The 23,449-nt window shown below is 43.8% G+C and overlaps 1 protein-coding gene across 5 annotated transcripts in view; it reads right to left on the bottom strand.

Moving 5' to 3' along the window:
- Window positions 1–23,449, bottom strand: part of EPB41L4B (erythrocyte membrane protein band 4.1 like 4B) — a 151,887-nt gene that overhangs the window by 58,390 nt on the left and 70,048 nt on the right. For 4 of the 5 annotated variants that reach the window (XR_012424478.1, XM_045373597.3, XM_015436877.4 and 1 more), the window contains exons 14-15: window positions 20,327–20,360; window positions 15,946–16,010 (exon numbers count right to left, since the gene is read on the bottom strand). Coding sequence is in view for 4 of the 5 variants with exons in the window: in XM_045373597.3 (XP_045229532.2) it covers window positions 15,946–16,010; window positions 20,327–20,360 (99 nt within the window). In the remaining variant the exon portion in view is untranslated. Of the gene's footprint in view, window positions 1–12,523; window positions 14,166–15,945; window positions 16,011–20,326; window positions 20,361–23,449 lie in introns of those variants that run through there. The other variant, XM_045373598.3, reaches the window with a different exon arrangement.

Raw genomic sequence — 23,449 nt, 5'->3', positions numbered from 1 at the left:
CTCGGTATTGCAATCCAGCTTATCAGTCTGGTTTCTGGAATTCATTTGCCAAAAAAATTGTCCATCTACTCATCTAGCATTTTCCCAAGACTTTTTCAGAGGTATTGATGCTGCCTCAGCAATGACACGTGGAAATTTTCTCAGTGTTTTGGGAGACCATTTTTCTGAGCCTAAAGACTTGAGCTAATCAAAAAGCAGTAAAATATTTCCTGACTATGCTTTCTCTTATCTTGGACTTCAATTTCTTCTGTTTGTTCTCTTCACTCTCTGCAGTTAGCACAGTGACTAGCTTCCTTGTTGAAAAAGAAAAAAATTGAGTAGCTCTGCTTCAGCCAGTTAGTCTCACGTACCATCCTCAAAACTGGGTGTCATTAAATTGCTCATCTTTTTGTTCCAACTGAAGTGAGCATCTACAAAACTTTGGAGTCCTTAAAACAAGTTCTGTGCCCCTTTGTTTTTGATCATATGTTCCACCTTCCTACTCTTTAAAATACTATTACAAATTGTGGGTTCATCTGAGAGGCCTGTAAAGCCTTTCTCTTTCGGATTATTTTTGCTTTCTAAATTCACAGCCCATGTAAAAAATATTCCCTTTTAAGTCTATTTTCTTTGACATTTTGAAATTGGATTTTCTAAACAGTAAAATATATATATGTTGTGATTATTTCACATTGCATACCTGTTTCAAAACATCTCATATACCCCATAAATATATACACCTAATATGTACCCACAAAAAATAATTTTAAAAAAGAGCATCGGCCGGGCGCGGTGGCTCAAGCCTGTAATCCCAGCACTTTGGGAGGCCGAGGCGGGCGGATCACGAGGTCAGGAGATCGAGACCATCCTGGCTGACACGGTGAAACCCCGTCTCTACTAAGAAATACAAAAATCTAGCCGGGCGAGGTGGCGGGCGCCTGTAGTCCCAGCTACTGGGGAGGCTGAGGCAGGAGAATGGCGTGAACCCGGGAGGCGGAGCTTGCAGTGAGCTGAGATCCGGCCACTGCACTCCAGCCTGGGCGGCAGAGCGAGACTCCGTCTCAAAAAAAAAAAAAAAAAAAAAAAAAAAAAAAAAAAAAAAGAGCATCAACAACAAGAGAAAGAATATGTGAGCCCTGGATTTCACTCATTTCGTGTTAATGATTCTGAGATGTCAGGGTTTTTTTCTTCCATGGATCTTGTTACTTACACATTTCCAATGCACTCCTCCTTGCTGACCAGAATTTACAATAGTAATATCTGCAGTGTTTCTTCTACCTCCTAAGCAACCAAATCATCAGTCAGTCAGGCCAAGAAATCAACAGATTCCACGCCTTTAACAGAATGCCCATGTCTGGATGGTCAAGAAGTCCTCCATAGGTATGGTGCCAGCTGATGCAGTAGGAAATGCAATAAACATCCCCTATCCAAAGTCCCCTGCATCTCATCTGGATTGCTCAGTGCACACATATCAAGTGCTGCCTGAACTCGGACTTACTCATGAGCTGTTTATGTCACGTGTCTTAACTCCAAGTTGGGGTTTCTGGCGGCGGGATCGGTGTCTATGCAGCCCACACAGCAGACTCACAGGTAGCACACAAGTTCTCCACACACCTTCTGGAGGAGCTGGTTGGGACAAACTAGTTCCTATTTTACTTTTAGCCTCAATGGAGACAACTCCATATGCCTAATCAGAACTAACACATCAGGGATAAGCTGACAAGGACCTCAGTAGAGCTTTCCAACTGGTAAGCCTCAGAAGGGTTTCAAGTGGGCTGAACCATTTATTCTCCCAGTCCTTGGAGTAAGTGGACAGGACATGGGGAGCCTAGAGCTTCAAGCAGTCTTGTCTGCCTGTCCCAGCGTGCTACATATCACTTTCTGTGTGTGCCAAGGACAAGAAAAAGTCAGGAAGCCCTGCCACTAGTCCATACCCAGTCCATTCGCCTGGAACTGTGGCTCTCCAACTGGGACTCTCTTAGCAGAATTCACTCAAGTAGTGTGTTTTTATAGCAGATGGTGTCAGCCAGAATCATACCTCCTGACTGAACACCAGTGCATTAATCATGCTCTTTAAATATTCACAGAGGAAAAAAGCCCAAAAGCTAACATTTTTGAGTACCCAGTTAACTTAGTTAATCTTCCAACAACCATTTGAAGGAAGGACAAGAGGAGCAGAAAGACCAAGGAGCTTTCCTCAAGTCACACAGCTAGTAAATGGCAGAGCTGGGATTTGAACCCAGGTAACCTGGGCTCTCTGAATTGCTAGACAATATTGCTTCGCCATGTGTTTGAAAGGAGCAATCTAATGACAAAAAAGGAACACGCATTGGCACTTAGCTTTGGCTTTGCTGCTGTTTGCCTATGTGACCTTAGGTAACTCACTTTACTTATCTGGGTGGCAGACACTGCATTTTTGGACATTAAGCATTCGTATGCCAGGAACTACAGCTCAATGATATAATTTGATCTGTGCCATGTCCGACTGAGAGATGAGAGAAAGTACAATTTACTCATTCTGGTTTCCCAAATAGCTGTCGCTTATTTCAATTTTAATTTGGTAGAGACTAAACAGACTGATACATTGTTACATGTTCTTATTGAATTCAGGGAAAGCATACTATTTGGCAGCAAGTACAATATGTATTTGAAACACTGTACTTTTTTCATAATGGATTTTCAAAGAAAATTGTATCGACATCTTAGAAGTATGATACATTATGAATGTTGCATCTATTAGGGATGATTTCTTACAGCAACTTAGTGGTTTTATTTCTAAAAAAAAAAAAAAGTCTAGTGAGAAGGTTGACTCTACTTCATCTTTCTCTTCAGAAAAGGTCAAAATTGGCCACACGTGGTGGCTCATGCCTATAATCCCAACACTTTGGGAGGCCAATACAGGTGGATCACCTGAGGTCAGGAGTTCAAGACCAGCCTGGCCAACAATCAGGGTGAAACTCCATCTCTACTAAAAATACAAAATTAGCCAGGTATAGTGGTGCACGCCTGTAGTCCCAGCTACCCAGGAGAATGACGTGGGAGAATTGCTTGAATCTGGGAGGTGGAGGTTGCAGTGGGCCGAGATTGCACCACTGCCCTCCAGCCTGGGTGATGAATGAAACTCCGTCTCAAAAAAAAAAAAAAAAAAAAGAAAAAGAAAAAGAAATGGTCAAAATTGCATTTTTTGGGGGGTGTAGTTTAGATTCCTTTATAGAGACTAATTGGCACAAAACTTTTCCAATTTGTATTTCGTTCAAGAAATGTTCCAAACAATCAACTTTGCAAGCAATTCTGGTGTTAGCACGGTTGATGTATGAACCCATGCTAGATGGGGAGCTCTTGATCTGATGATGATTAGCTACCTGGAGCCAAAGACGGCATCTTCTGTGACATACCAGCACTGCAGAGAAGCACAGCAGATGTTTATTCACTTAGTTTTAGTGCATTACATTTTAATTCTCCTTAGGTAATTTATCAAATACCCATTCATAAAAGTTTCACTTTGGTCATGAATTCCCTACTTGTTCCTAACTACATTATGTAGTCTCTGCAAAACTGCAGAGTAACATCCCACATCCTAAGGAGTGACAAGAGCCTGTGGGGTTCAGTAGTTCCCGGGTCTGAGTCCTGTGTGAGGTAGAACAGGATATGTGCTTCCATCTTTGAGTCTCAAATTTTCTTTCGCCAAACACCTGTCAAATGATTTCAATAAATAGGTGTAAGCAGGTCCTGACATTTTTCTTCCAGAAAGGCTGTTTTGTTGTGATGCTATTCTTGCTAGGTTTTGCAATGGCTTCCTCATTGTGTGTGTGTGCCTTCATAGGTGTCATGTGTGTGCATTCCAGAGAATTACTATTTCATGAGTTGGTTTTTGCTCAGAGGCTCATGACCAAGTTTATTCAATATTTTTCTCGTCTAAAGTAAAAACAAAACAAAACAATACAAATATAGTCATTTTCCCTTACAACAGTCACTTCTAATAAGCCGAACTTTCCCTTCTGGGTTTCTTTCTTTCTTTTTGACGGAGGATCGCTCTGTTGCCCAGGCTGGAGTGCAGTGGTGCGATCTCGGCTCACTGCAACCTCTGCCTCCCAGGTTCAAGTGATTCTCCTGCCTCAGACCCCCGAGTAGCTGGGATTACAGGTGTGTGCCACCATGCCTGGCTAACTTTTGTATTTTTAGTAGAGACGGAGTTTCACTATGCTGGCCAGGCTGGTCTCAAACTCTTGGCCTCAAATGATCTGCCCCACCTTGGCCTCCCAAAGTGCTGGGATTACAGGCATGAGCCACTGTGCCCGGTCACTTCTGGGTTTCTCACAGATTTTTTTTTGTTTGTTTTTTTTGGCCTCTCATTTCTGTGTTCCTCTGCCTTTATTCTTTGTTTTTTCAGGCGGCAAAAGCATTAACAGACTTGCCCCTCACTACTTCTTTAAATACATCCTCTAATGGTATTATATGAGAGCCCCCAAAGGGATAGTAAGACAAAATAATCATTGTCACGAAAGCTCAGCTGTGAGTGTAAAATACTGTCCACATAGCAGATTCTTTGTCATCCTATGCACTCTGACAGAGCTACGGCAGACTCAGGAATAAGCTGGGAAGTGTTACTTTTCCACTCCCCAGACGCCATCCGGCTCACTGAATGAATGAAATTAAAACATTATTCATCCCGGAATGTAGTTCGGGTTAGATGAATAAGATGCATAATCTGTTAAGAGTAGGTTTTAGACATTCTAATTGCACAAGACACCAGTGTGAGCCAGAGTTGGAGCTGAACACTGGGTACGTGTTTCTAGGGTAATACAGATGAGGATTAATTTATTTTGGTATTCGTTAGTGCTTAAAAATCTCATCAAATGATCCTCTCTCTGTTCCCCAATTCTTGCAGGTTTTTCAGAAGTTTCTATTATGAACATTCTTAGTTCATAATAAGCCTCCGAAGCCGTAACACTGATATGAATTTTAAGGGCTTGATGGTTTAATTGCCTTTAATACAGTGTCCGTTATTCAGCCAGGGAATGAAGCTGGTTGAGCATTAGCATAGCAACACCTCTTGCTTTTGAGGTCTCAGTGCAGAACGTGGATGTTTAAACCATTCACCATTCAGTAGGGGACGATTAGCTAGGTTTCTGTGGGTTTCTTATAACATGAGCCTACAGGGATGTTCCTCTAATTATTCTAATCCTTTTTTAGTGGATGGCCTAGACTACAGCAGTTTTAATATTTTAAATTCTGCAGCCTTTCATCCAATAAAACCACAGGTGACTCTTGGGATGTGGCTGTAATTTTAGATCCAATACATTGGAATTTTAATTGTAACTAGAAGTACATCCATCCTTCCTTGGTCAATGCACCAGGGAAATTCATGATGTCTGGGTGGGTATCTAAGAAGCCTGAGTGGAAAGTTCTCAATACTCTCCCAAACAGGAAAGGAAACACAGATATTAGAAATCAATTCCTTTACCTTTGCTATCTTTATGTTGCCCACATTCCCTTTTTCAGCTCTGCAGGGCAGTACCATGCTGATTGTTACCTGAATTTCTGGAAACCTACTTTTTTTTTTTTTTTGAGACGGAGTGTTGCTCTGTCACCCAGGCTGGAGTGCAGTGGTGTGATTTCGGCTCACTGCCGCCTCCACCTCCCAGGTTCAAGCGATTCACCTGTCTCAGACTCCTGAGTAGCTGGGGTTATAGGCATGCGCCATCAGGTCCAGCTAATTGTTAGCATTTTTAGTAGAGATGGGGTTTTACCATGTTGGCCAGGCTGATCTTGAACTCCTGACCTCAGGTGATCCACCCACCTCGGCTTCCCAAAGTGCTAGGATTACAGGCATGAGCCACCACACTTGGCCTGGAAACCTACTTTCAAAAAAATGTCTGGTAAATATCAACTCATCCAAGCCTTTCCTTTCTTCACTATTATAAATACTAAGATGACATGGTTAATTGTACTTCATCAGCCTGATCTTTATTAACGAGCATGACTCAAAAATAGGGGTTTCAGATGGTTCACAGAAAACATATAATAAACGGTGTTTAGAAAGACAAAAATGTGCATAGCCTTGTTCATAGAGAAATGTAATTAAAACAGAAATTTTGGATTTTACCTATCAGACTAAGTTAAAAAAAAAAAAAAAAAAAAGCTAGCAAAGGCTATGATTCGCTTCCTATGAGGTCACAGAGACACTGTCATAATTGCTGGGGGTGCCTGTGGGCTGCGGGGAGTATAAACAGGTGGAATATATTTGGAGAGAAATTTCATTAGACAATATCCAACTTAAATATGCACATACCTTTTGACCAGGATGCTACTTCAAGGGAATTTATTCTACAGGTAGATTTGTTCAAGTGCACAAACACAAGGTACAAGAATGGCAGCAGCACTGAAACTTGAGGGAGTTGATGCAGCTTAAACGTCCATCAATATTGATTGGTAAAATAAATATATGCTCTTTATACATGGAGTAGCTCTAGATTGACAAAGAGAAATGCTAACAATGTTTGCTTCCAAGGAAAACTGGGGAATAAGAAGATGGAAAGGAAAAGTAACTTCCAGTTATTTGTGTTTGATTTTTACTACTGTTTGTAATACCTATCTTAAAAAAGGCAACATGCCAGGTGCAGTGGCTCTCCCCTATAATCCCAGTATTTGGGGAGGCCAAGGCAAGAGGATCGTTTGAGCCAGGAATTGAGACCAGCCTGTGCAACATGGCAAGACCCCATCTCTACAAAATTTTTTAAAAATGTACCCAAGCATGGTGGTGCATGCCAGCTACTCAGGAGGCTGAAGTGGGGGGATCACTTGAGCCCTGGAGGCCGAGGCTGCAGTGGGCCATGATCGCACCACTGCACTCCAGCCTGGGTGACAGAGAGAGACCGTGTCTCAAAAAAAAAAAAAAAAAAAAAAAAAAAAAGAAAGAAAGACAAAATGGCAACAAAGCACAGTGGTTCCCTTTTATTACTAACTTTCCACTCAGTCTCCTAATAGTTAAAATCTTCCTCCAATTCATCTAAAATGAAGTCCCAAATTAGACAAAGAGGGAATGGAGCAGACGCTCTGTTTCAATTCTCCAAGCCTCTGAGTCCCAATCGTACCAACAGAATGGACTCTCAGCCATCTCACCAATTCTTTACTCTATGCCAATTCTGCCATGTGCAGATGGGAAAGCATTGTCCACATTCTGCCTGGACAGTTATTTCCTAGTATTCTTGGACAGAAATACATTTCTATTTCTTTTTTCTTTCCTCAAAAGATCCCCATGGTGTTTCTGCTCTGAGTTTGTTAGTTTCAAAGAGACACGTCTTTATATATGTGTTAATGCTCTTCCATCTGATCTTTCCTTTGGCACCAAACACCCCTTTCCCTTGCTAAACTTAGAATATGCATCTCAAGCCATCAATCTATTAGATATACAATTTCTTGAACTAGACTTTATTATTATTGTTTTTTTAGATGGAGTCTCACATTGTCACCCAGGCTGGAGTACAATGGCATGATCTTAGCTCACTGTAACCTCCGCCTCCCTGGTTCAAGCCATTCTCCTGCCTCAGTCTCCCAAGTAGCTGGGACTACATACACATGCCACCACGCCCGGCCGGTTTTTGCATTTTTAGTGGAGATGGGGTTTTACCACGTTGGCCAGGCTGGTCACGAACTCCTGACCTTGAATGATCCACCCGCCTCAGCCTCCCAAAGTGTGGGATTACAGATGTGATTCACCACGCCCGGCCTTGAGCTATTTTGAACCTCTTTGGCCTGTTTCCATCCACATGCACAGCTACGACCTTACATCTCAAAACCCACTAAAAATTTTTACCAGCTAGCGTCAAACACTGTGCTGCGCAAAACGTCTTTTCTATATCATGTCATTTATTGATAATTCTCTTATCAGTGAGATGTTGGTAAATTCCATCTGGGGTGAGGAAAATGAGGTGTCCAGAAGAAACTGGTCAAAGGTCCCATGGCTAGTAAGTGGCAAAGCTGGGATTCAAACTGTGTGAGATTCCAAAGCTTCCACACTTCACCTAATCAGGCAACTATGGGGCTCTTCTCCCTTGATAAAACCAGACCACCACACTGTGGACCCTTTAATCCTTCTCTCATCTGGCTGGCAATGTCTTGCCATTTTACTTCTGCAAACTTCCACCTGTTTCCCAATCATGGGCTCCAGTCTTAGCCCAGGTGCTTAGACTGGCGTATACACACGCCCTGTCCTCCAACGGCTGGAATTCACCAGTCTCTTGCTTCTGAAGTGGGGAGGGAGGGCAAGAACACAGACTTGGTTTGATAGATTGTAGGGGACAGGTTAATGATGAAATTAAAGCCATATAAAGAACCAGTAGAATGCTCACATTCTTCTGCTTCACCTTGGGCCTAAGGAAATGCAAAGCTTTGCTGAGCAGACAGATCTAGTTACTTATTATAATGCCTCCATCCATTGACTTAACATCATGACTATTAAAAAAAATAAAAATAAAAAACCGGTTGACCTCTACTGAGAGTTAAAATTGAGGCATTATAATAATAAGGATGAACATACAAGCAGAGAAGTAGCTTTGCTTTCCCAAAGAGAAAAGCAAACCTGGACTGCCCAATTCAGACTGTCCTGGGCTGTTAAAATGCAGGGTCTGGGATCTTACCACTGACCATTTAGAATGCAGCAATCCATATTTTAGTAAGTTGTCCAAGCCATTCTTTGGCTCCCTAATTTTGGGAGAAGTGGGCCTATTTGCAGAACTATTGAGGATTTCTTTTGCTAAGGCTGAGCTGATTGTCTATTTTACATGTTTGTCTTTTGATACCCCCAGAGTTTCTTAAAATGTGCCATTTCTCACGTGCAAGGGACCTTTAACAGTGACTTGCTTTTTCTCTCTGCCCCCTTACGCTTCGCCTCTGCATCTGTCCACTGCCTCCTGTAGCAAGACAGTGGAAGCAAATCACCCCGGACCAAAGTAGGGTATTTTCCTGGTACGTTTGGAAGACTTGGTCAGCCAGGGAATTGATTTAGAACTCTAAGTTTGAGAAATATTGATCCAAAGGGATCAATATGGCTGTTCAGGGAGTTCTTTGATGAGCTAAGATTTTAAAGGACTAGTTAAAAGCTGTAAAGTCAAGGGCAACAAAAAGGCTCTGTCATTACTTGTGTTCAGAGCGGGACACAGGAGGCTGCAGTCACTGACCTGGAAGGATGGTGCAACATTAACAGGCAAGAAGGACTAAGGGGAATTCCCACACTGTCCTTATTCCTCCGTCTTTGTGGTTAAAGAGAACCACCTTCAACAGAAATGGTAGACCAATAAATAGGCAAAAGGGTTTTGAAGACCAAGGTAATTAATTACCTGGCAGGATTTAGAGATTTCTGGCATGAATTACATCAATCAAATGACAACTGTCAGTACACTGTTGGATGTTTTGAGGGACCACAGAAACATGAATAGATGATAAACCAGTACATACCTGAGCTTCACAATGTAAAAGTTAATTCCATTAATTATGGAATAGTGAGTATGGTTTTGCTGTCAAGTAATATTCCAGAAAACACTGTTCACTTGTGAGCTCTTTGGAAGGAAGTCCATAGAGTGGATCGTCTCAAATACGCAGTGGTTCATTAAGAATAATGTCCAGGCCGGGCGCGGTGGCTCACGCCTGTAATCCCAGCACTTTGGGAGGCCGAGGCGGGCGGATCACGAGGTCAGGAGATAGAGACCATCCTGGTTAACACGGTGAAACCCCGTCTCTACTAAAAAATGCAAAAAATTAGCCGGGCGTGGCGGCGGGCGCCCGTAGTCCCGGCTACTCGGGAGGCTGAGGCAGGAGAATGGCGTGAACCCGGGAGGCAGAGGTTGCAGTGAGCCGAGATCGCCCCACTGCACTCCAGCCTGGGTGACAGAGCGAGACTCCATCTCAAAAAAAAAAAAAAAAAAAAAAAAAAAAAAAAAAAAAAGAATAATGTCCAATCTCTGCTTCTCTGAAAATGGGACCACTGCTGAATGATGCCTGTGTGAACAGGATTTTTAGACTTGGGGAGGGGTGGTAAGGTGTGGGAGAGGGTTACTAGACCACTGGAGGGGTGTGTGTGAGCAGAAGGCAGTAAACAGCGTAGATCACAGGTGATGGAGATGAACAAGGTTACCAGCCCTGGTGTGTGTGTGGGAGGTATGGACAGTTACGACTGGTGGTGGTGATGGTGGAGGGAACATGGTTACCAGGCCACACTGGTGGGGGTGTATGGACAGTGAGCTACCTACCGGTGTGGTGGTAATGCAGATGGACAGGGGTTACTCGATGGCTAGAGGGAGTGGATGGGTTTCTGGGTGAGCAATTCGATTTCAGTGGAGTGAAGTGTTCAACATTATCTAGCAGTCTCATGGAGATGTGGATCCCCAGGGTTGCAAATGGTGGGATGAAAGGTGAGAGACAAGAGAGCACAGCAGTTGAGACCACAGGCTCTGAAATACAGGCTGCTTGGTTAAACTCTAAGCCTGAGCTTCCTATGTATGAAAAAGAGGATATTACCCATCTCACAGAATGGTCAGGAAGTGTAAGTGACACATGCAGAATGCAAGGCCTAGCATTAGATGACCAGCCCCTATATATTAGTGCAGATCAATGTCTACCTACCGGGGGTTTCCAACGTCACGTGGCTGGACTTTCTTCTGCCCTGTACAGCATGATACCAATGCCTCAAATAAGAACACAGTTGACACACTGAGTAATATTCAGATGGTGAAACTGAATCTAGAAGTCGCATGGTGGTCAATGTCCTACGCACAGTACGATGCCCCCATACTGGATAAGGTTGTTCAGATATCTTCAGACCAGCCCAGAGATGATGTGTTATTGCCTGTTATCTGGTTAGACATCACCTTTCAAATGAATGTGGAATAATCCATTTGCTGAGCAGACATTCATGGAGCACCTGCTCTCTGTCAGGGGCCAGGGAACAAAGGCAAGTACGACACAAAGCTCAGGCTGATGCAGTGTACAGGTTCCAGGATGAGATAAACAAAAGAGCCTATTTTAATACAAAGCTGTAAGTGCGACGTTGCTATAGATGGGGGTAGAAAGGGAGGGGGTTATTACTGGAACACAGAAATTAACCCAGTTTGCAGAGGTGGGGCCATCAGACAGTCCCTAGGAGAAGATGTCTGGGCAGAGGCAGACGTTGAGGAGTTAGGGGAAGGGATGGGAGTGACCAAATTCTAGGCAGAAGGAACAGTATTTGCAAAGGCATAGATGTGAGTAAGAACAGGGTGTGGTGCATGCCAGGAACCACAAGCAATTTGGCACTGAAGGATTTTCAACAGTAGGGTGAGAAATGGGGGATATATGCTAGAGCAAGAGGATGGAGACCCAGAGTGGGGAATTCCACAGAGAGGTCACTGGACTTCATCCTCAGGGTAATGGCAAGCACTGCAATGGCACAGGCCAACCGTGTTTTAGAAAGACTGTTCTAGTGACTGGGAGGAGCATGAGCTTGTCAGGAGCAACTGGAGTCAGGGAGATCAGGAAGGGCACCTCTGAGCCAGAGAAGAGATGCTCCTGTGGGATCCATGTCAGTAAGAAGAGAGAGGACAGCCTAAGTATGAATACCAAGGCAGAGGTGAACAGACCTAGGCACTGTTTGGACACGGGTGGCAACAGGCAGAACAGCTGTAGATGATGTATACATTCTAGTAGTGGGTAAAAAAGTGAATTCAGGCAGAAGAAAAGTTTTGTGGGAGGAGGGTAAAAGATGACCAATTTGATTTTTGATAGGTGGAGTTTGAGGTGTACACAGGATATCCAAGTTGAAATGTCAGTCCAAAAGTTCACAGGACAGTCTGGGTTACAGAGGATGGTTTCAGAGTCTACAGCATTATAAAATCAGGACAGAATGAGAAGGCCTGGGTAGACTGTGGTGAAAAGAGCAGTGAGCAGAAGAAAGACCTTTAGACAACATCACAATGTAATGACAGAAAAGGAGGCTGTTAAGACTGAACTGGTCAACTGCAGTAGAGAAAGGTCCACTAAGTTAAGGAATGAAAAGTGTATACTTCATTTAACAATCAGGATGTCGTAAGTATGCATACTGGTGAGGCTTCTTGGTTGCAGACAACTGAAACCACTCAAGTGACTTTAAGCAGAGAGGTATTTAATAGAGGGTATCAGATGGCATACACAATTTCCAGGAGCCCACAGATAAGGGTTTGGATGCCTTCCTGCCAGGAAGAGCACAAGTAGCCAGGACAAACATCCACCTTTACAGGACTATTACTGGGGAAATCCCACTGCCACCACTTCTCTCTATTCTGCACCTGTGACAGGCAGGGCAACCTTCGCCAGAGTTGCCCCAGATGAAGAAAGGCATCAGCTGCTGTGCCTATAAAAGCCACTCTTGCCAAGAGCAGCCTCATTCTAAGATGATCTTACTCCACCCACCTAACTGAATGCTCACCTTCAGACTTCCAAAAGCCACCTGTTCTGTTACCAAGGTCATTCACAAATGAGACTTCTGCATAGCAATAAGAATCAATAAAAAAAAAAATGAAGATGGAGTCAAAAAAAAAGCAAGAATAATCTTTATTCTTTGGAAACACATTTGTAAAATGCTATCAATAAGATGAAAAGATTCAGAACGCATTTATTTGTTTGCAGCACATACACTGAGGATCAGAACGTCTGCTAAAATGGAATACACCTGTAAACAAATACCTTAGGGAGAGTTTATAGGCGGTCAGCTCCACTGTGCAAGGTACGCAGCTGATACCTTCTTGCTGAATAGATTTTTGCGGTAGCCAAAAAAGATCAGATTTTAGTAACAAAATATCTCAAAGGATGTCAAACATTCTTTAGAGGGCCTAACATGGGCAAAATTACAATTACATATATAAAAATGGCACAAGAATCAACTGATTTCACAGAAATACTAATAAAACATTTCAGGTCTATTATTAAGAGAAAAAAATGTTTGACTCAGGGCTTGAAACGGGGGAAATAAATATTTTGGTACAAGCTTTAACCTAAGACAACATACTGATTTCTGGGTCTACCAACAGACTAGGGCAACACCCATCTCATCCTACTCTACAGAATGCTTTGGCACAACTTCAAGAAAACCTTATATGCTTTCATTTGAGCCATAAATGATCCTGACTGCACGTTGCTTTTTAAGAGTGAAGTCTAGGGTAAAAACCAATCCCCTAATTCTGACAGCGTGTATTCACAATTATGCCTTCTGAAATCATGCAAGTTAGCAGCACCAATCATTAAGACATTAAAAATTATTCTCATACTTGAGCAGCAAGTTCTATCAAAACAAATGCTATGCAATTTAAGATTAGTACAACTGCTTAAATTCGAAGTAGCTCAACTGCTTTAAGATGTGAAACTCAAAGTCCCCCTGTATTTATATAACATCTAATAAGTTATATACTTTATTTAGCTTCTGAAAGGAGTAACTCTCTGTCAGGGAAGTGGGTATTGCAGTTTTCCTTGTGATAAAATTAGTTTGAATGTATATCCTCAACCTAAACAAAATGAAATGTTAACAAATTGCAGAGTGTTAGAGTTGGAAAGGACCTTGGAGATCACTTAGTCCAACCCTCTCTTTTCAGATGGGGAAAATGAGGTCAATGAAGAGGAAATGACTTATCCAGGCCACACTAGGGAAACTGGACCCTAGCAACCTCAACTTCTACGTCAGGAATATATGCTGAGCAATCTTCCCAAGCTCTTCTGGTTTTATTTGCTCCCATTAATTAAATAACAAAGAACATCAGGTACATAGTAATATGATAAACATAGACTTTGACTCCAATTTTAAAATCAGAACATCAAAATGATTCCTGAGCCTTTAACTACCTTCATTTTAATGAGAATGCAGTCAACAGTAAATTATAACAAGCTATAGTGGTTTTATCTTGGACACTGAAAACACCCTTCAGGACTACTCCTTAAAGACACTCGTCCAAACACATCCATCCATGTGAGGCCAAGACACTTTTCATGGAATGCAATGGAACTATGAAGGTGAATGGAAGAGAGATGCTTCAGTCTCTCAAAGTGCAGTCATGAGTTTATCTCGATACATCATACTTTGCATCCCTCCTAAGTTCTTCTGGTTCTGGTCGTGGACATAATCAAAATGGCTGTCATCTCCACTGGCCGATGCTTTCCAATGCGACCTGTCATCCTGAAAGGATGGCCTGTTTTGTTTGCAGAGCGAATGGTTAGTGGGAGAATGGAAGAAAATGCAGAAATGTAAGTGAAACAACACAAGCACAAAGGAAATGGGGCAGGGGGAACCATGAGCCATGTGAATGGGGATGGCTATGAGTGGAAATGAATGGATTTCCTACGTGAGAACTGTAAAAGTTCAGATGCAGATCACCTATGAACTTCCAAGCAAAGCAAGCATCTGTCTATGGTCAAGTCATCATTTCTCAAAGGGTGTCTCATGGTCAAGTCCGTCCGGAGAAAGCTAAGTGAAGGTGGAAAATGTTCCTTTACTACAGGGCTGCCTGGAGGTTTTATCATGCCAGTGTGTGCCATGAATGCCTCAGGCAGCATTTGCCAAAAGTGTTGGACTAACAAACTCTGTTGTCAGGGGGTATCTTTGCAGAGATTGAAAATACACAAAATGTTGGGCCCCACCCCATAGATTCTGATCCAGTAGGTCTGGGGTGGGACTGAGAATCTGCATTAACAAGCTTCCAGATGACACTAAAGCTGCCAGTAGCAGGCCCACCCCAGAGAGGCACTGTTTCCGGCTTTCCTCAGAACGCCTGCTGCTAGGCCGTGCCTCAGAAGGAAACTAACATGATAAAACAGACAGTGATAAGCACAAACTTTTGTAAAAACAATGTTAATTAAAATAGCATTTCTATAAATCTCTTCTGCTTCTTATGTCTGAAGAATAAAGTACCTTTGAAACACAGCAAGATTTAGAATTATTACTCCACTCACCTAATTTGCTTTAAAAAGTTAAGTGACTACCAAGTGTTTATAAACAATCACACTGTTGGGTTACAAAATTCCCCAGCAAACTTTATTTTGGCCTTGCTCTAAGTGGGTTTATTTCTATCATTTTATTCTCCATTTCTCAGAGAAAGGCTAGCAACCTCACCTTTATGCAAACTGAACTTGCCAACTATGTTTCTGAAATAGCTTCACACATAAACACCAATTAAGACTGATCTAAAATTCAAATTTTAAAAGGAGCATTTGCTTTCACAAAGCCAGCCTTAAAAAAAAAAAAAAACCTCTCAAGCCTCACTATAAACACAGTCCAGCAGATGTCAGTTGGCTTAGAAAGGATTATGGTAGGTTGGGGCCAAGGTTGGCAAATGACAGCCCTCGGCCCAATCCTACTGTTTTTCTAAATCAGTTTCATTGAAGCACAGCCATAGTCTCTCATTTATGGATTGTCTCGGGCTGTTTTCAAAGTACAATGGCAGAGTTAAGGAGTTGTGACAGCGACCACAAAGCCGAAGATATTGACTGTCTGATCCTTTACAGAAAAACTGACCCCTCAGTCTAGGGAAAAAATATTGATTGCCACAAAAAGCAAACCCATTCCCCACCCCCCCCAAAAAAAACTCCTTAAAAAAAAAAAAAAAAAAAACCACCACAACAAAAATCCCCAAGCTTTCATCACATTTGAAGTAAACAAATTCTCAGGACAGAAAAATGTTACTTAGAAATTTTCAGTAACATCTTGAACATAAAACTAAACCAAAAATATATGAGATCAGAATGATTTTTAAAAATCAATTCATTTTTTATTTCACAAAGCACACCTTTGATACATCCACACGCATCACTGGCTACCTCTGCTTTGAAAATTTATTCATCTCGGCCATGACAATGCACCCCTGAAGGGTTGTTTCTGATGCAGACTTTCTACTCCTAAACTAGGCAGAATCTGAACTTTTCTAGAGAAAGGAGAGCTTTCGAAGGTGCAGCTCTGGAAGCACCAGCACTTACCTGACATTTGGAGAGTGAGGATGCCACCGGGGCTGGCTGGGGTGGATATTAGGATGATACTGAGGCTAGAAATAAAACACCGAACTTGATTATTTGATGACCTTTTAATTTCAATGGTCCTCATTTCCTTTCTCTGTTACTGGCATCCACCCGAGGGGCTGGGGGACTATGAACGGAAAGGCTATAGACCCTGGCTAGGGGATGGATGTTTCCCAGGATGATCATGTTTCCCCCTCTGACAAAGGCTGGGGGCTGGAACCCAGCACCGGTTCTTGCCCTCTCCAGAGGCGGCTCCCTGTGAAGGGGCTGGGAAGCTGCTCTTAGAAGGTGACAGCACCCGCCTTGAAGGGGGTCGTCCGGAGTACCAGGGACAGGCTGTATTCATCTCCCCAAGGGAAGAGGCGGAAGGTGTCAGAGAGATGGGGAGAGTGGGAGGCAATTTCTCTCTTCAGAAACAATTTTTGTCATTGCTGAAAATGACAATGACCATGTGGAGCAGTTACATCTGCACACAGGCAAGGACTGGACAGGGATGCTAAGTGAAGCAGCAGGGCCGTGGGTGAAGGTTTTTTTCTTTCTCCCTGGTTTATGCAATAAAAATAATCTTCTAAAATGCAATCCAAAACAAAATACCAAAACAAACAAAACCATCCAGAGCGCTTATCATCCTGATAAAACGGGAGGGAGAGAGGGAGACAGTTTGAGAAGAAGGGATGAGGGGAGGGAGGGAAGGAAAGTAGGGAGGGAGAGAAGAAAGAAAAAGAAGGGAAGGAAGAAAGAGAAAGAAGAGAAGGAAGGAGGCTGAAGGTTGTCTTTTTTTAATTTTTTTTTATTTTTGACAGAGTCTCGCTCTGTCGCCCAGGCTGGAGTGCAATGGCAGGATCTTGGCAACCTCTACCTCCTGGGTTCAAGCAATTCTCCTGCCTCAGTCTCCTGGGTAGCTGGGATTACAGGCGCTTGCCACCACACCCCGCTAATTTTGAAGGAAGTTGTCCATTTTATAAAGAGAACACAGACCCTGACCAATGACTCACCAATGGACAGAGGTGCAGCCCTAGCCAGCTAGGTAGCAGCCTGCCATTCCACTTCTGGCCTGCAGAGGGCAGTGGTCCTAGACATCAGCAGAAGTCAGGGGCTTCTCAAGGCTCAACCTCCCAAGGGGCAAATTAGGCCTTCCTGACATTTAAGTCACTACAGTCTTGCCACCGTTACTCTTTTAATTATTTCTTCCCCTCCTTCTCGGGCTGCTTTGGTTAATACGCAGTGGCCTGCTCTCTGGCACAGAGAATTCTCAGCAGTTCTGTTCGTTCCATTTGCATGGACCTGAGATGCCCTCCCTGCCTGTTCTGTATTCCAGCAGCCTTTCCTTTCTCCTTCAAAGACGCCTGTCAGCAAGCAGACTCTGCAGCCCCCGGAAGGACATGCTGCAGGAAAAGGAATCTGGAGAAAATACCTCAGTAGCAGGATCTGGGAGCTGACCAGGGCTTTAGCATCTCCCTGGTGCAATCTCTGCATATTTCTCCTTTAGGGGGTACAGAAACCCACAGAGTTTAGATGATCTGCCCAGAGTCTAACTGTTCCAGGTGTTTTGATCACATAGACAGGCCCAGAATGAGGTTCCATTCATTGGCTGTTCAACAATAGAGAAAGGCTGACCTAGAACTGGACCCTCATGTTTTTCTCTGGCTTTAAACACAGCCAAATCAGATTCATCAGAGAGATGTGGGAACCTTAGCCATAGACCTGGAAAAAGATTTTGGAAACTTCCTTGGTCTCCTCTGGCAATTTAATCACATTCTCAACTGTCAAGGAGTATTTTAGTGTTAACTCAGCTGGTTCTCAACTAGTACGCTCATATCCCTCAGAGGACAACGGGAAATGAACGTGTGCATGTTTGCTTGTCACAGTAACAGAGAAAAGGGAAGCTAATCATCCTGCAATTCCAGGGACAGTCCCAAACAATGAAGAACTCTCCCTCCCCAAATGCCAACAGTGTCCTCATTGAGAACGCAGAGATCTATCCTTTGCAGCTGGCTGACCTTGCAGTGCTTGAAATAAGATAAATGCTGCAACACCATCCTCTTGAATACCCTTCACGGTATTCACATGCCGATCAGGCCACTTCTCAGGACATTCTCTTCCCGGTCAATTTACTCCCAACCCTTGATAGAACAACACAAGACCTCTAAGACTGGCAAGGTCCAAAGGACCCGTGGTTGCCAATGAAGTTGCGAAAACAATGCCTAGATGAGTTTCAGTAGATCTGATTTCAACAATTGCCTTGATGTTCACTCTAAGCAGAAAACGCACAGTGAGAACACACCCCAGGGCTATGGGGAGAGGGCACAGGCAGGGCTGAGCTGCTTTGCTTTTCTAAATTTTTTTTCTCTCCTTCAAGCACTGATTACCTATCAATTACCTGTCCCCTACAACTTTTCAGTTACTCACACCTGAAAACCCCTTAACAAAAAACAATCAGTGAATAAGAAGATTCAAGAACCCTGGGCGCGGATCACAAGGTCAGGAGATCGAGACCACAGTGAAACCCCGTCTCTACTAAAAATACAAAAAATTAGCCGGGCGCGGTGGCGGGCGCCTGTAGTCCCAGCTACTCAGGAGGCTGAGGCAGGAGAATGGCGGGAACCCGGGAGGCGGAGCTTGCAGTGAGCCGAGATCGCGCCACTGCACTCCAGCCTGGGCAACAGCGTGAGACTCCGTCTCAAAAAAAAAAAAAAAAAAAAAAAAAAGAACCCTGGGCTGGGCACGGTGGCTCATACCTGCAAACCCAGCACTTTGGGAGGCTGAGGTGAGTGGATCACTTGAGGTCAGGAGTTCGAGACCAGCCTGGCCAACATGGTGAAACTGTGTCTCTACTAAAAATGTAAAAATTAGCCGGGCATGGTGGCATGCACCTATAACCCCAGCTACTTGGGAGGCTGAGGCAAGAGAATCACTTGAACCTGGGATTATTTAAAAATAGAGATGGGGTCTCACTATGTTGGCCAGGCTGGTCTTGAATTCTTGGGCTCAAGTGATCCTCTTGCCTTGGCTTCCCAAAGTGCTGGGATTACATGCATGAGCCACCGTGGCCGACTCTTTGACAGACACTTTAATATACTGATAGGAAGCAAAGGAATTCCAGGCAGACGAACATGGGCAAAGAATGGTGGGAAGAAATTATGGGACAACAATTATGCAATTCCCTGTGAGCTGAACATATGGAGCGTGATGGGAGTGGTGAGAAATAAATAGAGAAGTTGGAACCAGGTGGTACAAGGCTGTGAATGGCCAGAGAGAGCCACCCACGGTGGCTTAGGAAGAATGTGCTTGATCCAGGCTGAGCTGTAAACCACACCTTACATGCTAGCAGGCATGGGTGAGCTGGCAGGCGGCACAGGCCCTGGTTGGCCGCCCTGAGAAAGAGCAAGATGCCAGCCATGGAAACGTACCTGTGCTCCTTCTTGCAGGCGACGGGCCTAGCACAGTGCTTTACAAAGAAGGTTCTAGAAACCACAGACTATTTGTGTTAATGAGTTCACCACCACCAAAAAATGGGAGAGGCTGAGGCCAGTGTTTTTTAAAAAAGATATGAAGGGGCTGAGACTAGTGTTTGTCTTTTTTAATAGATGAGTTCTCACTGTGTCATCTGGGCTGAAGTGCAGTGGTATATGATAATAGCTCACTGCAGCCTCGAATTCCCAGGCTCAAGTGATCTTCTCGCCTTAGCCTCCCCAAATAGCTCCCCAAATACAGATGTCCACCACTGTGCCAGCTCAAGACTAGTTTTTTTTTTTTTTTTTTTTTAATTATTATTATTGGGGTGTGAGAGGGGAGCAATTCGCAAATAATTTGGGGAAACAATAAATTTTTAAAAAATAAAACATGTCTTTCTTGCAGGATTTCTCAGTACTTTCACACCTCAATGGACACTGTAAAATCCAAGAAGGGGAATGAACGATGCGACATTTCCCAAACACTTGACCAAAACATCCTTTCCTGAACGCGCATCTCAAGGGACTCACGTTCCCTAGGCCTAAAACACGTTTTGACGAAAAGCTGCTTCACTGGAACGCCACTAAGGGGCTGTGTCTGGCCACCCAGAAACTTAAACATACGTCCCTGATGCTTGCCAGTTGACAAGGTTAAGAAAAACAGGCAGTTCAGATGACCAAGAAGCGGCAGAGGCCAGAAGGAAAGGGCTCTCTTCTTACCATTTTCTCAAAAAAACAAATACTGTTATTATTTCCTCAAAATCTGATTATAAATATGATGACTGTTCATTATAGAAAATGTAGGAACTTTACGAAAATCTTCTTTTTTGTTTTATTTTATTTTTAAAATTTTCCTTATTTAAAGACAACATTTAAAAGCAGTTTCTTACCTGGTAATTATGGACTTCTGGATTTGTTTTAGAGCTAAAAAAACAGAAAAAAAAGAGAAAAATATCTTAGGTTGTAAAGTGGCATTATTACTGATTTAGTCAACAATCATGAACTATTGCTATGTGCTATATACTCTAATAGAAGCGTCCACATAATGACTTTTTTTTTTTTATATTGGCTGTTTAAAAGAACATATAACAAGGAAAACCACAGACAGCCGCTTTCACTCATCCCTTTAGAGCTCACAAACAGAAACAGTAGGAAATATTCCAGAATGCAGCCTCGATGTCCTATTTTGGTGGCAAAAAAGAGGTCCTGTTTCATTGGGGCAAACCAAGTAATTTCACTTCCATTTCAGGCCTGCCCTGGCATTGCTGGGATACCCACAACACTGGCACCAGAAGCTCCAGTGATGTGCAGAGCTTCTTCCTACTGCAGGGGGAGGCACAAGTCCCTCCTGAGCATCTCTCACTGGGTACTGTGGTGGGAGCCACAAGTGGGTCCCCTTGCTATTAAAACACTGCCAACAATCTGGCCACCACTTTGGAATGTTCTCTCCAAACAAGGCTCTGTACTGGGAACTTCACATCTGTTATTATTTAATTCACACAACTAGGCTATGAGGTCAACAAATGTGACCACCTCATTTTACAGATAAAGGAACGGTTGCCTAATAGAGAGTTGGGAAACCTGCTCAGGGTCGCCTGGCTGGTCAGTGGGAGCCAGGGCTAGAATCAACATCTGCAGAATCCTAAAGCCTGTCTTCTTTCTGCTAAACCAACTTGGCTCTTAGAGGGACTGAGAAAAGGCTCAGGGCTCCTCATGCATGATCCTATTTCGATGGAATCTTTTTGTTTGTTTGTTTTAAGAGACGGGATCTCACATGTTGCCCAGGCTGGTCCTGAACTCCTGGGCTCAAGCAATCCTCCAGCCTCAGCCTCCCAAAGTGCTGGCATTACAGGCATGAGCCACAGTGAAAGGCTGATATGATCTTAAATGTGTGTATATATATACATATGGACAGAGGAGGCAGTCATTATTGCCAGGAGGTGTGCTTGAAATCAAGTGTTATTGCTGGCTTCTCCAACACTGAGAGGCAAACAGATCATTGTTATAAGTCTTGCTTGGGGTCTAAATGGTTCTGTGTTCCGGTTTTCGAGGAGGACCAGTACACAGATCTAGGCTCTGGGCCAGATCACCTCCGGCTGGACTTCATCAGGTAAGTTAAGCGTTCTGCAAGGTGCTATTTTTCTAGTAGTACCTCTGGAGCCCAGAGCACAATTTCATCCACGGCTCCCATAGCAATCCTACTCACCCCGGGATCCCACAGGCTGTGAAGGGCAATTGAACAGCTGCGAACAGCAGTTATTAGCTCATTTGTTCCTAAAGGGTATATTTACCAGGGCTTTTTTTTTTTTTTGGCAGAATTTTTTTTTTTTTAAGTTTGTTTTGGTTCCCAATATATAATCTCCACTAGATGCTAGGAGGAAAATGTAATTTTATTAGGGAGACACAATCAAAAACAATCACCACCTTAGACAGCAAAGGAAAGAAATTGGGGCTGTAACTTACAAGCCCCAGAGAATTAAAAGGAAGACACCCCGACAGGCTAAGAAAGGTACAGATACCATTTGGCATACTATCTGCCAGAAGGATCCCAGAAAAGGGGTGAATCTAGTGACCTACAACGTAACCCATCCAGAATACTGCAACCTCCTCCCACCCTCCGGGGCAGGGGGCGACGAAGAGCAGTTCAACAGGACCCCGAGCCCCTTCATCAGATGCTGAGAACAAAACCCAGAGACAAAAGGCAGAAGGACACTGAAAGTAGGATTTGGAATCAGAGATGTGAGGTTGAGTTTCCGGCTGTGTCATACAAGGGACCAGCTGTGTTCTCTAGAACCCTGGGTTCCTCGAAGGTGCCCTGGAGCTATGGGGTGGGAGGAGTGGCAGAAGAGCAGGCAGAAACTGGTCTCTCCCTCCCCACTGAGCTCATCCAGAGGACCTCCACATCTGTCTGTTCTGTATGTTGGGCTTTGACATCAGGTTTCTTCTAAAGGGTGAAAATCAGAGGGTAAAACAGTTTGGAAAAACACTGATCTAGCCCAGCCTCCTCATTTGCAAAAAAGAAGACAGAGGCCCAGAAGTAGGAAGGCCTGTCTCCAGAGCTGGGTTAGAACACAGCTGGTACCTAGAGGGAGGGCTCCTGATGCCCCAGCCAGGGCTCTCCTCGCTAACAGGGGTATCTGCAACCCGCTCCACCCCGTGCCACGTTCTGCCAACTGTCCTGACAGTGTATGGCACAGTCAAGCTGCGTCCATCTCAAAGACCACCCTCTCAGCTGCCTTGAGACCTGTGCCTGGGATGACTGAGAGGCTAACGAACCTGGGCTACCTACCAGTGGCTGAAGTTCAGACCAAAGGTCCAAACAACGCAAGTCTGTGGTCCTCTCACGTGACAGCTTGTCTATTTAACAAGCCGAAACTCATATAAGAGAGGCAGTTATTTCAGAGAGAGCAAGAGAGGTATATGCCAGGCAGACTCACCTGGGCAGCTTTAAAAACAAGCTATATGAGTCCCACCCTGAGAGACTGATTCAGTGAGCCCGAGGTGTGGCTGGGGAGGATGTTTCAGATAATTATAGCTCACCAGATCATTCTACTATACAGGCAAGACCCTGGACACCTGTGCCAGGGAAGAGGCCTGCAAAAACTACACCCCTTGGGCTAAATCTGGCCGCCTGATATTTATAAGTTTTATTAGAATGCAGTCCCATTCGCTCATTTACATATTTCCACGGTGGCTCTCTAGCTACAACAGCAGAGCTGAGCAGCTGTGAAAGAGACAGCGGAGCCTGCGAAGTCTCAAATATGGACTATCTGGCCCTTTACAGAAAATGTTTGCTGAATCCTGTGCTGGCAATTTTCACTCTTGTGATAAGTTCCTTTTCCTGCAGGAATTTCAGTAAAGGTGTTTAATGTCTTCTATGATGTAAAACCTGCACGTCACTGAGCAAATCTAGCATCTGCTCTCGTCCAGCTTTAGCTCGGGAGTACGGCCTTCCTCTCCCAGCAATGCCTGCCACGCCAGGAGCACAGGGTGCTGTGCACAGGCCTCTACCT

This window comes from Macaca fascicularis, chromosome 15 (genome assembly GCF_037993035.2).
Source record: "Macaca fascicularis isolate 582-1 chromosome 15, T2T-MFA8v1.1".
Taxonomy (NCBI): Eukaryota; Metazoa; Chordata; class Mammalia; order Primates; family Cercopithecidae; genus Macaca; species Macaca fascicularis.
The sequence above is the reverse complement of the archived record's forward strand: the minus strand, read 5'-3'. Positions and strand labels throughout refer to the sequence as shown.